The 16,484-nt window shown below is 38.6% G+C and overlaps 2 protein-coding genes across 4 annotated transcripts in view; one reads left to right on the forward strand and one right to left on the reverse strand.

The window, feature by feature from the left end:
* Positions 1-462: 462 nt before the first annotated feature.
* On the reverse strand, positions 463-2,986 carry LOC119072132 (DNA-binding protein Ets97D-like). Its single transcript, XM_037177274.1, has 10 exons — positions 2,980-2,986; positions 2,169-2,392; positions 1,959-2,091; positions 1,626-1,893; positions 1,513-1,567; positions 1,368-1,431; positions 1,119-1,310; positions 923-1,057; positions 709-861; positions 463-639 (listed from the first exon to the last, which is right to left on the reverse strand). Exons 1-9 carry the CDS (start codon positions 2,984-2,986, stop codon positions 839-841), a joined length of 1,101 nt encoding a protein of 366 aa, XP_037033169.1. The 3' UTR covers positions 463-639; positions 709-838.
* A 2,316-nt stretch (positions 2,987-5,302) lies between these two features.
* Positions 5,303-16,484, forward strand: part of LOC119072392 — a 90,386-nt gene continuing 79,204 nt past the window's right edge. Inside the window, exons 1-3 of one of the 3 annotated variants that reach the window (XM_037177603.1) lie at positions 5,303-5,506; positions 14,866-14,928; positions 15,660-15,875. In XM_037177603.1, the coding sequence (XP_037033498.1) occupies positions 14,908-14,928; positions 15,660-15,875 (237 nt within the window). In that variant the 5' untranslated portion in view covers positions 5,303-5,506; positions 14,866-14,907. Of the gene's footprint in view, positions 5,507-11,832; positions 11,993-14,742; positions 14,766-14,865; positions 14,929-15,659; positions 15,876-16,484 lie in introns of those variants that run through there. The other 2 variants (XM_037177602.1, XM_037177601.1) reach the window with 2 other exon arrangements.

The following is a 16,484-nucleotide window of genomic DNA, read 5'->3' on the forward strand; positions in this document are numbered from 1 at the left end:
ACCTGATTGATTTTAAGCAATTTTGCTAATTGATCGACCCCGAAGCACGAGAATAACTATTGAGTACCGTTCCGTTCCGAATAATTTTAAAAACTTGCAAATATTGTCAATTATTTCGACATTTAATAGTCCGGCAAAATTTATTTTAATCGACCAAGAGGCAAAAATAGGCGTTCAGAGAGGAAGAAATCACAAAATCGTATTTTTCAGTGTGGAAACTAGTTGAAACTCCCTCAAAACTGTAAAAAATGGTTGTTTAAAAAATGTTTCAAGAACCGGTACTGAGTACCGTTTCCACAATTTCAGTACCGAGAACCGGTTCCAAAGAACCGGCCCGGTACTGCATTCCGTAGATACGTACCGTCAGAAGATTTGCTAATCAATAATGGCCGTAGACTATGAACTACTGAACATCATACTGCTCTGCACTCATGCCAAGTCTGAGTGAAAGACCGGGGAATTTTATTAAAATTAAAAATTTTATTGCCACAACTTTTCAACATTTTTCCTTGTCGTTGCCAACTCTCTTCAGTTCAAAATATGGGATCGACGCCGACGTCTTCGTTTACCAAATTCGATAACTCCTGCGCATTGTATCCTATCAACTGCGTCAGATCGCAGACGAATTTGTACACAAATCTAGTCGATCAATGGAGAGAGAAAAGAAATTTATTTTTCGCATCTAGATTCCCCACGGTCAACACATACCTTTTGCCGTGCACTTTAGATATCATATCGCCGTCATAGTAGTAGCGTAGTGCTCGCGACAATTTCTCATAGTTCATCGTCGGTTTGTTTTTCCTTTCGCCCCACAGTCGGGCCACACGCTCCGGATCGGTCAATTTGAATTCAAATCACCGCCTGTGAAAAATCGAGTTAGAGTGCTTTCAGAGACGCTTTCAGTTCGTGCCAAAATCCTCACCCAGCCATGAGATTATCGTTCTGTGCTCCCTGTCCGTTACAATTTCCAGCAAAAATTGCCACAACTGAATCTGTCCGTTATTGCCGGTTCGATTGCCCTGATGACCGGCCTCGACTCCGAATTGTGAGATAATTCCTGTCGGGGAATGGTCAGACTTCGGTTCAACTCAATCAATTTGCCGAATGTCTCTACATACCCAGTGGCTTGATTGCCTTCACCGGTTTCAATCCGTTCGGTTTCTGTTGCTTCTTCAGTTGCGTCACATTCTCGTCGGTGGTATTCTCGAAATCCGGTTCGCCGCGGATGGCAACCATTTTACACTTACGCAACAGTTCCAAGTGCGTCCAGAATGTGTCGCCCGGATCGACGGGAACTTTTTCTTGAAATTCTGAACGGGAGTGGAATGAAAGATTCATTTTGGTTCAAGGAATTTAATTTGGCTCACCTTCGAGCGAAAGATCGCACAGCTTTCGTCCGGTGATGCACCAGTCCTGCAACTTTATCTTCGTCTGGAATTGATTTGGGATTTCAAACATTTATTGAAACAATGGAACTACTGACTCTCACTGTCTGTGTATCAATGAACTCACCAAACTAAATTGCCGCACAGCCCATTGTAACCAGTGTCTCACTTGAGCAACGGTCCTGAAATCACAAATCAATTTTCACTCTCCCGAAACGAACAAATCTTTTTATGCCAAACCATTCCACTGGATCCTCGGAAAATCCCAATCGGATGAGCTCCTTCCGGAAATTGTTGTCTATCACCCACTTGACCGATTCCGATTTATCGGATTTATCGGGAACGGTGGCCGACGATTCGGTCACAGTTTGGGCTGTTGTTGATGTATTTGTATGACTGTCGTTTGTTGCCTCATCACCGGACGTTTCCAAATTTTCGATTCTCGATGACGGTGATTCTTTGTTTTCCGGTACTGGTTTGACTGTTGTTGCGGCTTCGCTTAGTTCCGCTGGAAATTTGACGAATTGTAATGAATTGCTTGCCTCCGGGGGATTAGTTCGACCGGAATTTTACCTAAAACATCGTCGGTGGGTTTCAGTACATCGACGATGTTTATCCGTTTCGATGCTGTGCGCACTTGGACATTGATCTGGACGAGTCCTTCACCTTTGACACATTGATCCACTAGATTCTTATCCGGTTCCAACTGTTCGAGAGACACAAAATGGGAAAAGAAATTAGTCGAACGTTGAATTCAATGCTTGCTCCGTAACCCATCCATACAATTTGAGCATCCTGCAACCAGAATTCGTATTTGGCCAGATTGATCGCAATTTTCTGTTCCAGCAATTTCTTCAATCGTTTTATCGGTTCCCGTATGTCGATGTGTAGTATAATAATGTCGTCCTCGTCATCATCATCTTCGTCACCTGGTACATCCTCTGGATCGTCTTCTTCGTCCAGAAACAATGAGTCCCGCGAGAAAATTTCATTGTCGGGGAGGATATCTGCGGATAAGATTCATCGATTGAGTTGGGCATTTAGGACGGCGACTATTTGCAAACACCAACCTAGATCTTCGTTGTGTATGGGAATGATAGTTCATCGTTCAAGTCGGACGTTTCCATTTTAATGCCCAGTGTGTTGAACTGTTTCAGCGATTCCATTGGCTGTCTGTTCGTTTAGAACGTTTACTCGTCAGATGGTACTCAGTCAGTTGATTCTGTGAACTGGTCTCTTCAGTTATACCGCAAATTATTTAAATTAACACACAACAATTATCAGCACTTTGTTTAGGTTTTCTCGCCGTCGAAAGTGGAACGTCTAATATTTTGACATAAGCACAGATGTCGTTAATGCAGATTTTCCGAACGATTCACAATGATGAGGGAAATCATCTGTTATCGACAATTGAGGTTTTAAGTCCGCTCAAAATTCAAAATTTAAAGTGTCGAGCCGAAATCAAACGCAGTGTCGTATATGGTTAATTAACGATATTCTCTAATCAGAGTGCACGGAAAGGTACTTTTCAATTCATTTGTTGATTCACTGATTCACTCAAAATTCAAATTCGGAATGCTTCACGTCTCCTCACTTTTCATTTTACATAGCAAACAATGACATCTTTTGAGAGTTACATTCGTCAATTGTCTATTCTCCACGAAGGCTGTGAGACGCAAAGCAAATAAATTAAATTTGCTGCAGGTAAAACATCACGAATATGAAAGAAAGTGGAGAAATTCAAATTATGAAGCTCAGTAAACAATCAAATTAATTTTCGACAGGACTTTCTGTCAATTTTCTCGCTAAACTGAACGCATCACAAGGTTTTACTTTTCATGGGTTTCGGGTCTTTGCTCGGCCCACATCGTTCCACATGTTGCCAACAATTTATTTTATTTGGGCTTTTCCCTTCATTGCATAAATCAAGTGACGTCACAAGTAAACTTACAAATTTACAAGATAAAAACAAAAATTGTAGATACAGATCAATCAGATTCACGCCGTAAGTGTGCCTAAAATTTGAATTTTAAGTGAACGATTCGATGAAAAAGTGAACCGAAAAATACATTTCAACGCTTCCTTGTATGAAAATGACGCTACGTTAGAAAGACCTCCGCACTGTCCATTTTGAATTTCGACCACACTTACGGCGTGAATTTAAGCCGAAAAGTCAGAATCATAAAATCACAAAATTTCAAAATTGAATGTAGTTAGCCAGGTCAATGCTCAATCAGTTCGAAGACTGATTTCTTTCGGTCGCCATCGTACTTGTTAAGTGGACAAATCGATAGAATGTGTGCCATAGTTTGGCGCTGACATCAACAAACACAACTACAACAAAAAAACGTAAAGAGAGTCGTTTCGCTCACACGTACGTGTAGAATTCACACCATAAGTCCGCTGCTAATTCAAAATGAAACGCACACCACCCAAATCAAAGGCAGCGTTGTGTTTGTTCAACTCGCTTTATTTTCATATAAGAATGCGTCGAAATTTATTTTTTAATTCATTGGTTCATCCATCGATTCATCAAAAATTCAAATTCTGAAGCGCACTTATGGCGTGAATTGAAGAAACTTAAAGACAAGCGCGATTCCTATGTGGTGAAACGCAAGTGGAACGAAAGAAACAAACGAAACACCCCGAAAAGTAAAACCTTATGGAGTTCAGTTTAGCAGTCGAATAAATGACAGATTGTCCATACATTTTCTGTCAAAACTTCATTTCATGACTAACTGTGTACTGACCTTAAAAGGCGTTAAAGGTGAGCAAAAACATGTATGAAAGAGTGATATATACGACAAAATCGAATATTCGTGGGACAACCAAAACTGTGTTGGTAACACTGATTTTGAGCTAATAAGAGGTCAAAATTGTATGAACTGAACTGCAGCGTTGCGATGTAGCGCTTCATCGTCTCATACAATTTTACATCTTACTAGCTCAAAATCAGTGTGCTCTCATTCATATATAGCAAAAACCAGTTAAATGTATCTGGTCTCGTTGTCAGCTGTCAAAAGTTCAGGAATGAAAAATTTTTGAGAGTGTAGCTCCTTTTAGTTTTGTTTATGGTTTCTCTCACTTTGAAGTGTGACCCCGAGACAAGTTCAATTTAACTGATCAACAAAGTGCTTTCCTTCAACTTTAACACTCTATACCTAACTGGCAAGATCACAGCCACTGACAAACATCAAAGAATAGAAAACACTAGGTATGGCCAAATCCGAGGCAGAATCATACATTTTCGCTTGCCGATCGGGATCGCCATTAGTTCACTGGGCCGTATCGCAAAAAATACATGGTGACTATTGGTTACAGTACGAAATTTCAACTGAATTACGCTACAATTTTGTATGAAAATTACAGCAAAGTTCAGTGGATTTTCCGAGCTATCGGCGTAACCTCCTCGTCCTCATGTACAATCTTGGAAATCTGTGTGTGGTCTGGCCACAACAAATTTTATCTTGTGGTTACACCTAGTATTTTCTATTCATTGACACACAGGACACAGAAAAAACCGCAAGAAATCGTAAATACGGTCTCACGCAATGAACGTCAACACAAGGTATGGTCGAATGTCAAACTTTGTATGGAGCGGAGGACATAGCGATTTCATATAAAGAAAATCACCTCCCATGAGAGGTGAGTTTGTTTATATGAAATCGCTATGTCCTCCGGTTTGTATGAATAGACCATACCTGGTTTATACTTTCATTGGTCTCACGAACTGTGCCTATCGAAGTGATCAACAAATCTTGCATCAGCTCTCTTGCTATCTATTTTGTCGTTCGATAACACATGACAATAATCTGCGAAACCGACTTCATCTAGTCCGATTTCAAAAGTGCATGTGCGTTTTGTGGTGAATTTTTGTCGACTCGGTCATCTCTTTCTTTTTCCCCACATTATCTCCGCTGACAGTTTATATCATTTCAACATTTTGCGCTGACATTAACATTTTTCTGACGAAACGATTAAAGAAAAGTTCTCGGTTTTTTTAAAAAAGAAATTCTAATACGATTAGAGTTCTAAGTGTAATCGAAACGGTTTAGTAATTGTTGTGCTTTGGAATTGTTACCGGTGATCAGTAGTTGTTCGTTCAAGTGAAATCTGACCATGTAAGTGATTTTTTCCTTTCGATTTATTTTACGCAAAAAAATGGGGGTTATGTAACTTCTGAACGATTGTTCTCATTTGCGCGATTTTTCCTATCCAGAACTTTGGGCCAAGTCAGGGAATTTCGGTCACATTTCTGAATGGTTTCGGTTAATGAATTTGCATGAAGTGAAATCCATGAATGAGATTTCGAGTGAATTATCAAAGAGAAGTGAGTGTGAGCAATGGAATTTCTAAGAATTAAAAAGACTTGAATCGGGCTGTACACACCTACATTGGTGTCCAATTAAGGAAACTATTATGCAGTCGATGCACGTTACCGTAAATGTTACCTACGAATCGAAGGGTTCGATGTGTTGATCATATTGCATCATTTTGTTATCACTGGCGTGCATTAATTTCTTTGGTGTGATAAAATTGGTCGTGATGATAGAGATTCTTATCGGTTATGATTCCATGAATCGAATTAGCGATTTGATTTGTTGAGTGAGAGCGAGAGGATGTTCCATTAACTTCGCTTTTAATTTTAAATTTCGATTGTGAAAAGGGGTTCTTTCATCGGATTTGTGAACCATTCAAGTTTGTATCGATTAGAATCGATCGACACTTGTAGAAGATATTAAATGATTGATCTTCGTTGTTAAGAGTCGCTCAGTAATAACTACAGAATCATTTCCTTCATTCTTGTTCTCTCGTTTATTTTTTGCGGCTGGCAACAACAGATAAAAGAAAATTTTGAACAGAAAATGAGAGGTACCTAAAATGACCTAAGACCTAAGACGTTTGAGACTACCAAGTCTACGAATAGAGTGAAATTGGATGCCTAATTTGCACTTAAAATTTTAACTGCGGTCAGTCCTTTTACTTTTATTGTCTTGTTCCATTCTCTTGTCCTCCGGTCATTGAATGTTACACAACAAAACGTTCGCTAATTACATTGTCAATAAACAATTATTGCTGATAGCCGCCCGATGAATTAAACATTTTTACGATTTTATTCAGCAGACATCAATTGATTATTTCCACTCGGACTTTGTAACAGCGTAACTGATTCATTGAAAACATTGTAATAAAGCTAACCGCACAGACATAATGTACTGACTACGACAACGATATTACAGTGCCTGGAAGCGTTCTTATCGTGAACGTATAATTGTGCCAACACAATCAAAGCTATTAAACTGAGCATTACATAAAAATGTTCTCGTTAAATGAACTTGCCTCACACTTGCCTTGACAGAACATTTCAATAAAATTTTTCTATTCACGAAACTGATAAAGACCAGAATTTAATGACTGCGTAACGCACATGCTAATGTAATTGAGCTGATTTGTATGGCAATACACTCAGCTTTAGTGCTGCATCAAGTTTATGAGTAAATTTCGGGTTAATTTCACATTTCGGGTGAATTCGAGTGTAGCGCAAGCGCAAGCTCACTTCATTGTAGTACCTAAGAATTCGGTAAAATTTTTGCAGCGTTGAAATCAGGACTTTACCAACTTTCATTTGATCATATTTATTCACCACATGTCATCAATTCTACAGAAATCGTTAGCGCTACACCGAACGAACGAAATATGACGCTGCACCCGAAAGCATTACGTATTTTTTGTGAAACTAGGTTATATTGAGGACTGTCCCCGGACAAAGAACTGAACATTCGTAGAGAACTCGAAATTAGGACAGTCAGTCGAATATCTTAGCTGAAATTTGCAAAGAGGGGGTCGAATACAATGGATGAACCTTAGACGCACCACTTTCAGCGGCATCATCCGTTCTTAGTGATAGTCGTCAAAAGCTTGTGATGTGGTGAAGGGAAAGTTGCCGTACATGAGACAAGAAATTTCCCAAAATCACTGAACAACAACGAATCAACAGTCAGCACATCCTCTACGTGTCGTCTTTACACAGAACTAATCAAAAACAACCTGAAAATCACATTGTTACCATCTGCATACAGCCACGATAGAAGGTATACAATGTCACAAGTTGATTGATCATTTGACTGAAAATGAAAACCAAATTGGATGAAAACACTTCTCATAAATTCAATTAGCTAAAGTCTTCGGCGGAACAGTTTTGTTTTGATTAGCAGACAATGTCTCGTATTCTGTACCACAGACCACAAATTTGCTCATTTCAATGTGTGACAAAGAAATCAGCTTCAATAAGACCACATCCATAAAGGTTTGGTCGTCATTGCTATTTTTACGTAAAGTGCTAATGACGAAGCTAATCTAACCACACCGTAGACTTGCAAGATAACGAAAAATGCGCCGCTCTTTACACATTCCGTCAAGGTCGTACGGATAGGCGAAGATATTTTTCGTAAACTCTTTCCTTCCTAATAGTCGGACTGGTTTTATAAGCGGTGTCGAGACTGAACATCCGCAGTAATAATTGCCCGTAGATCTCTAGTCTATATCAACTGTGTACTTAACTGATAAGGCGAGATTCATTGCCGCCGCCGCTTACGCAATTGGTCGTTACGTAAAAAGTGTTCGGAAAGAAACCAACGTAAATCTTTCGGAGAACAACCTTGACCGGATATGCCGAATGTACACAATGAATTCGAGTCCGATTTGACTGTAAAAATTCACCCGACTCTGAACTTTGTGTATAGTGTTGCGATGTAGGTTTATTTGTAGAGTTTCGAATTGATGTGTGTGTGTGTGTTACATCGCGTATTCTAGCGATACAATTTTATGATCATGTGATTATTTGGACGTGCCTTCCAATTTTATTCCGATAATTGTGTTTGCACCGCGGTATTCCAATTGAGCGGTGTGAGTGTGAGTTTTATTTACAGATTATCTGTCCGTGTGGAAGGAATTCATAAATTTGCTCAGACATTGGATTGTTTTCAATGATTAATCTTGACATTTTCTGGACTGATAAAAACTCAGTTGTTTGTAGTCCGGGCTGCTATGTCAAAAAAAGGTCGTCTCGCTTGCTAGACAGTTTTAATATTTTTTGACTATTGGATGCCATTGTCAAAGTTTTTGAACAAATGTTTTTGGATCTCTTGAACCGGTAAAAACCGGTTTTTCTGTAAAACTTAAACTCCAATATCTCCGTCAAATCTGAATACTTTTTGAGGATCTTGACGGTATCTTAAACGTTTATTCAATCATTAAAGCTCAATAGAACAAGTTTTTTGTCAAGTACCAGAATAGCCCGGGTTATGGAGGAGGAGGATTCCCGGTAAAGTATCTTAAAACCGCTAACTTTAAGACACATTTCCTGTTCCTGTGCCATTTTCTAATCAATTTTGACTTGGTCTACGAGTTTTGGGTATTGAATCAACCTTTCGGAATCCGTCGAGAGATCATCAAAAAGTATTCAGATTTGACGGAGATATTGGAGTCTTAAGTCTTACAGAAAAGCCGGTTTTGACCGGTTATTACCTCATGAACCGGTAATAACCGGCGAAAAAAAATTAGTTCGGAAACGCGATAACACAGCAGCCCGCCCGGACTTATGGCAAACATCTAAGAATTGTTGTGAAATTAAATGACATTCGCGGAACATTTACGGTTGATGCCATTCATCCGCACGAATATTCCCCCATAATGCTTGTCTCCTTCACAGAACTGGTTGCGCTAGTGAGTAATGTCATCTCGTTTAAAAGATTTTTAATTACCAGTTTGATAAAACCAGTCGATTTGAATATATTTGAATAATAAATTGAGTTGACAATAAAAAGCAACGACATTCCATCTCCACAATCAGTCAAGTTCAAACAAACATTCAAAATGTTGTTCGTTCCCGCTGTCTTTCGGAAGTTAAGTCCATTAACCGTTGAGTCAAAATGGAAAGTTTTATCGGTGACACTCAAAAACTTCAGCTCCAGTACTGGCTTTTCACCGGAAGAAATCGAACGATTCCGGAAAGTATTCCGCACAATGCCCTCCTACGAAGAGTCTATAACTTCCCAGGACCTACCACAATTTTATCGCTCAATTAACTACATCAAATCCATGGAGACTTATCTCAAGCATGCCGAATACACCGACAAGATATTTGGCGGCCGAATCACGACCACCCAACTTATGACATATCTTGCCAATGAACACGACTCACGTCTACTGATGCACGAATATTTGAAGACGTTCGATCGGAACAATGACGGATACATTTCGAAAGAGGAATTTGAGATGGGTATCGGAGATATTAAAGTTCACGATCCGAGATTTAAGCACGTTTCTTACGAAGACTTTCTTAAACAAGCGGATACCAACAAGGATGGTAGAGTCAGTGTTTCCGAGTGTAGAGATTGGGTCGATAAGAATCTTGTGCTACAATGATTGCACGTCAGTGAGTGGAGTTTATGATATTTTTCATCCAATGAATACATGTGTGAAAACGAACTGTGTTTGTATTTGTATCAGTGAGAAACAAAAGTGCCCAATTTACTGTTTGCGATCAACCTTTATTGAAAGGTAGACCGATATTTCACTGCCACTAAAATGGGCCACTAGTGATATAAATCGGATTTTACCCAGTCCGGTTGAGTTATCATTCATGAAGTACTTATGTCACGCTAAAAGATGAGACAAAACACGAAATTGCATACCAAAATCATATTTTGACTCATGTTTTAGGGTGACATAAGTACTTCATGATTGATCACAATGACTTGGTCGAATATGTGGCTTTCATATAAATAATCTCATCGTGTGCCTTGCAATAGGTTTGTTCCAAGGCCATTTGAATTGTCAAATTTCATCCACAGAACCATAACCTCAATAATATTTCTATGTAAATCGCGTAGGCGACGTTGCTCGATTTGTATGAAATATCACGTAAGCGACGGTGCTATGGATGAAATTGTCGTTTTTCGAGTTGTCAAAGTTCGTGCTTACAGTTACTTGGAACAAACCTTAGCAATCAATCGAGAGTAACAACTGTCACGCCTAGCTGTCTAAAAAACCCAGAGTCGTCATTGTGCTTACAATCAACAAACTTGACTTTTTGTACTTCCTTAGTTACTTAGGCCTGCGGGGTGGAGTAATAATTACGTTTCTAGTGTCTTCTAAAACATCTATCACTCGGTTGCATAATAGTTGTTTTCATAACTTGTGTCTAAATGCGAAATTTGTCTACTCGAGGCCAAGGCGAAATTCCAGTTTAGGCACAAGTTAGTAACAAGATTTTATGTCCGGAATTTATGTCTACTTTTTTACAAACGTCACTTTTACGCACTAGTGCGTAAATATATGAAAATCCATTCACGCACTCAGTGCCGGACTGGCTCATAAAAGCCCTTCGGGCGTTGTATGGAGAAATTTTTCAAAAGACCCTTCGTTGCCATTTCTTCATACAAAAATCAAAAGACCCTTCGGGAATCGCCCGAACGCCCATAAAGCCAGTTCGGCACTACACTCACTATTTTTTACACCATGTCCTAGGACTTAGGACTAGTGCTAAAAAAATCAACATTTCAAAACTGGGTGTACAAGATACTTGTCTCACTCTAGAATAACTTTCTTATCGTTTGACCTTCGCTACACTTTTATTGAGAGATTTTCATCACTGATCGAGGGGTCATAGGTCAAGGGAAATTACATAAAGAATATCTGTGATTCAGCGTTGCCAGACACTGAGCTGAAACTCAAAAAGTGCTCACTCTTGGAAGTTAAATACATTCAGGGGATGTATTTAGTGGTTCAGTCATACATTTGACAGAAGTGCAGTAATGTACACTCATGCAATTATCAACGATTTTAAATCTGTATGGCAACACTGATTCACGGTCATCCTTTAAGTATATCCCCTCAGTTTTCATTGAGATTATCCTTCTTCTCATAAATAAGTTAAGTGTAGACATGTCCCGTGGAACAACTCTCACCAAAAGCCACAACGGCCAGAGAGATGCTAATATAACGACTGGGTCGTTTCGACGGATAGAGGGAATATGTCGAATGATTTTGAAATTGGTTGAGAGAAAATCTATTGAATTCTCTCTCAAAAACCCAACTGTCACTCGACTTTTTCCTCTATCCGTCGAAACGACCCAGTCGTCATATTAGCACCTCTCTGGCTGCGGCAGGTGCAAACGTTTGGGATTTGTTTTATCAAACTTACGCCCTACGTTACTTCAACTCTCAAAAGTTTTCCCTTGACATTGTCGGTATAGCTCATCGTTGAAAAATATTCGTTTTTCTCCAATACCAGTCTTACTACCGAATTCAATAACAATTCTTTTCCGCTCTTCTATCTCTAAATGACGCAAAACTTGATCCAACAACAGAAAATGCAAAACAAAAAAGAAGTGTAGGTATATTGGTTAGTACTATTATACCGACTATTCGCTTTATTATGAAAGAGCACATCGACAGTCAACACATAACGTTCAACGCGATACGAACTCGCAGAAATAACAATTTCGTTGGTATAAATACAAAAGCGAAGCTTTCGGTTTATCTGTCGTTCGAACGGGGAAATTTTTTTTATTTTTCATTGAACCAAACCAAATTTTTTAGATGTGAGTAAAGCGAACGAAAATCTAACACTTTCATCGATCAACCTCTCAGAATATAGAACTGGAACTGGTTCAGTGTTGTGCTCTTGAATTGAATTGTGGAAAATCGATAAAGGAAAACCCGCTGTGCATTGTTTGTGACAATCTCGGTGTGTGAAGATTTCTGTGATATGACCTAGTTCATTGCAACGTCTTCTGACGGTTCCTATTCTTTTTTATCTATTTCTTTGCGGATTACATAAGACGAGAGTATACGCAACTAAGCGAAACTGGTGTTCATGGACTGTGGCGCTTCTGGACTGTACAATATTGTTTACGCTACCTTCATACTGTTCGTTGTATTTCTTTACGTTTTCTATTTGTAAAAGCTCAGTGAAAGGAAAAGTAAGTGGAAATGTCAGTGGTGGATGTCGTGAGAACCCGTCCCGTTCGTGGTACTAATTGTCAAAATATATTTTCCAAAAGTGATTCGTTATGTAAGCGGCAAAAAGAAATCGAAGAAAAAATTTTCTTTTCTTTCCGTATGTCTGCACTGCAGCAACAGTAAAAATATAATTTAATTTTGTTACGGAAAAGTTCTTCGGATTTTTATTTAAAATAGAAATTCATTGACGTAGGTTGCCTATGATAATCGAGAGAGGAGGAAAACTGAAACGAAGAAAAGCAAATAAGTTGCCGCGAGTCAAAAATTCATTCAAGTAACAGCGAACTTTCTGTGTTTGTATTTGTTTGAAGTTTTTGTGTAAGCCGAACGCAACAATAGAACGGTATTCAAACAGTCAGCTGACCTTATTTTTATTCAATTTTTGATCGTTCGTTCGTTCGTTTGTGTATATGCACTCTCTCGTGATTCATGGGTAATAATAAACCCGCATCGGCGAATATAATAAAAATGTTCTGCGATTTCGCTAACAAATTACATGTCAAGTAATTTCAAGATACGACTTTTTGTTGTAGCAGAAACGGTTATCCTCACTAAACATTTCCAATTCAAGGTCGATAGCGAGACGATAGGTTAGTTTGATAGTTTGATAGTTTATTGTGGAAGGACAACGGGTGTGCTATGCATATGTGCTCACTGCTCACTGTCTGATCGGAACTTTTATTTTCAATAAAATCGATGAAAACATACTGACCTACCTAAGCAAATATCCGTAGCATGTTGTGTGCTTTCGCTTTCCGAATTATTCGCTGGAAAATTACAATTAATTCTCACTGTCGCTAAGAGCTACACTTAGCGACGGGAAAGAGGCCTAATTCAAATTTATTTCTCTTGTGAAACTGTCACGTACATAGTCAGTCGGGGAAATAAACATTCAACACAGATCTCGTCTTAATTGTCGTAGGATTAAGATTAAGAGACTTGGTCTCTATGTCCTGTTTTGCGTCTTAGTATCTTCTAGTACTGGTTATGAATGTGACTAAGAATATGTTTTGGATGAATGCTCCGTGTGGAACTGTATTGGATCGTGAAGATACCCAGGAATTTTTTGCGATCCATCATGAATGCTGAGGAATTTGTTCCCTGCTGTTTGTGTGTCTCCTCACCTTTTACAGTTCGGTTGTTGAAGAATTGTGGCTGAATTTAATTGTTTTGCGAGTTCTGTGCTGTGAAACGAGTTGAAGTTCAGTGACAGTGACGTTTACTGTAGCTACACATATCGACGTGAAAGAGACCTAATTCAAATTGAAATTAGGTCTTCTTTTAGTCGCTATGTGCAGCTATAGTTTTTGCAAGCATCATTGTCTAAGTCACAATTAACACTCCATTGGCCATCGTTCAAACTGCGTATCTGTTTCCTAAAAACTCTTGTGACAATTCTGACCTGAATCGTCCACTGTAAATCAAATGAAGTACCCACTTCTCCATCACGATGTCTCATAAAATTTAGTCTAAAAAGTGGTCCCGCGGTCAACCCTCGTTTTAAAGTTAGCTTTGTAGTGAGTTGCTAGCTAAAAATGCACAAAACGTTCAAACGTTCGGTCCATGAAAATTCCCATGACAACCAGTTATCAGCGCCAAAATATTTTATTTCCTCTTTCGTTGCAATGTTGTTTCTCTCCACTGACTGTGAGAATGATGAAAGCTGACACGAGCATAGGTGAAAGAATTGCTGAGATTGAACATTCCAATGTCTCGTGTACGTTGGCCTTGATACCTTAGCAACTTACTGCGCAACGATAGCACGTAAATTTGCACAATTAAAAACGATTTTGAGTCAAAGTCCAACCACTAAATGCTCGGAAAGTTTACCATTCAAATTTACATGACCATTAGGAATGGGTTTGGATGTCATTTACAGATCGTTAGTTTATCAACCAAAACCTGTCATTGATCTCTAGAGCATTACCGCGGTCAATTAACGCCTTACGCCTAACTAGACTGACAAATTAACGTTTCCAAATTTGCTCGTACAAACAAAAAATTCCATCACGTCGTTTGCTGCTGGTATGCTATGTCATCGTGTAAACAAATATGATTAGCGTGTCAATTTCCAACTCATAAAATCATTTCAATTCGGAAGTTCCAATGTGATTCACAGATTCAACGGACGAGATAGATGCTGCTGATGTTGCTCTTGTTCTTATGTCTCATTCATGCAAACATAACGAGTCTTGTTTGTTCTTAGTTTATTAAACTCGTCGAGCTAATAATTTGAGCTCGTGATTTTATTGACACTGTAATTCGATGTCGTTAACAAACGTCGTCATTGCATCAGATGTGTTGTTATGACGCTTTTTCATTATGAAATTCGTTTTTGAAACGAGAAACAAGGTGACTTTTGATACGATTTATTCTTAGTTTGCTGTGATCATTTTCTTCGTTACATTTTTTCCGAAACGTAATGGGCTCATGAAGGTTAATCTTGTTGCAGAGCTTTCTTGGAGCTAACCTTGGCAAATAAACACTAATAAATATGACATCTCAGTACTATCAGGTAACTATTTAGAGGATGTTGATTTATAAAAGGGTTCTTTTTTACTATTTCCCAGGGAGGTGAGGGAAATGAATAAAAAAGTTAGCATTTCGTTTATTATCCTAGTATTTTTGTAAGATTCTCGTGATTGAAGCCATTTGCAGGATCAACTATATGAATTTTGAAAATTTCTATTTCATTCGATTATTTACAGTTGAAATAGTATTTTTAGAACAAATTTTACGAGCAAGAAAATATGTTGGAATTAATCAACAAGTATCTTTGGGGCTTGACAGACAGCATTTGTTCTAAAAATACTAGTTCAACAGTAAATAATCGAATGAAATAGAAATTTTCAAAATTCATGTCACTCTGCTGCAATGTACATACAATTTGGTTGATCCTGCAAATGGCTTCCTAATACTAGGATAATAAACGAAATGCTAACTTTTTTTATTCATTTCCCGCACCTTCCTAGCGACTTAAAGAAGAATAACAAAAAAATTCATGAAAATTGGACAAAATTTACTGGAGATATAGGCGAAAAACACTAAATTCCAAGAAGACGGTCATTTTGTTGCGACTGTAAAATTAATACCATCGACATAAACTCATTAGTTCCTTGGCTCTAACTCACGAGTAAATTATCCGAATTTCATGAACTTTTTTTTTGCTGATTGGTATCGTTAATACCTTTCATTTGACGTGTCACTCAAGCCGACATATTTGTCTCCGCTTCTGTACTCCTCTAGGTATTTCACTTGGCTTCGAATCGAAAATTCATCATTGAGGCTAACACGTACCACGAGCTAGAGGAAAATATACGCCAAGCGTTCAAAACGGACGAGGAATTCGTCGTCGAGGTTGAATTTCGCCGCGTGCGAACGGTGATCTTCAGGGGGATCGCAAACCTGGCAAATCTAGTGCAGAACAAACCTTTATTCGTTAAATTCGAATCGGATCCAGAGGTAAGTACATTGATTTTGAGTCTTGTACTTCATTTCTTTAAACATTCGCCATGAAAACCTGCATTACCAAGAGCTTATCATTTATTTTTGTCGTCTATAACAAATGAAAAGCCGTATGTGACAGGTTAACGTGAAGAAAATCATGGGTGCACGGTAGCATAGCGCCCGTGACGCAAGTCACATTACTAGAAAAAAAAATTTTGAAAACTATTTTTTGTCGTAGACTGCGGAACCATTAATTAGTGCCATAAAAGGAAGCTGCGACAAATCCCCCAAAATATTTTTAAAATCGAAATAATTTTCTGAAACTGCGTATTTGTTCCGATTATTTTGCGTCACAAAGTGGCAGAAGTTTCGGCTTTATTTGAATTTCAAAACATTTTTTCCTAAAGCTAGGTCCCTCAACTTCTGCCACTTGTGACGCAAAATGTTTTGGGTAAATTTTGTTTCGAATTGTTTAGACCTGTACGAAATCCCAGGTTCATCCCAGATTCTAGGAACCACCATCGGCACTTTTTCCTCCAGTCCCATACCCAACACCAAACACCAAACAAGAATCGACCGGCTAAAGCCTGGTGAGGTCTTTTTTCCTTTTTTTTTATTATCTAC

The sequence above is a fragment of the Bradysia coprophila genome (assembly GCF_014529535.1).
Source record: "Bradysia coprophila strain Holo2 chromosome IV unlocalized genomic scaffold, BU_Bcop_v1 contig_81, whole genome shotgun sequence".
Lineage (NCBI taxonomy): Eukaryota > Metazoa > Arthropoda > Insecta > Diptera > Sciaridae > Bradysia > Bradysia coprophila.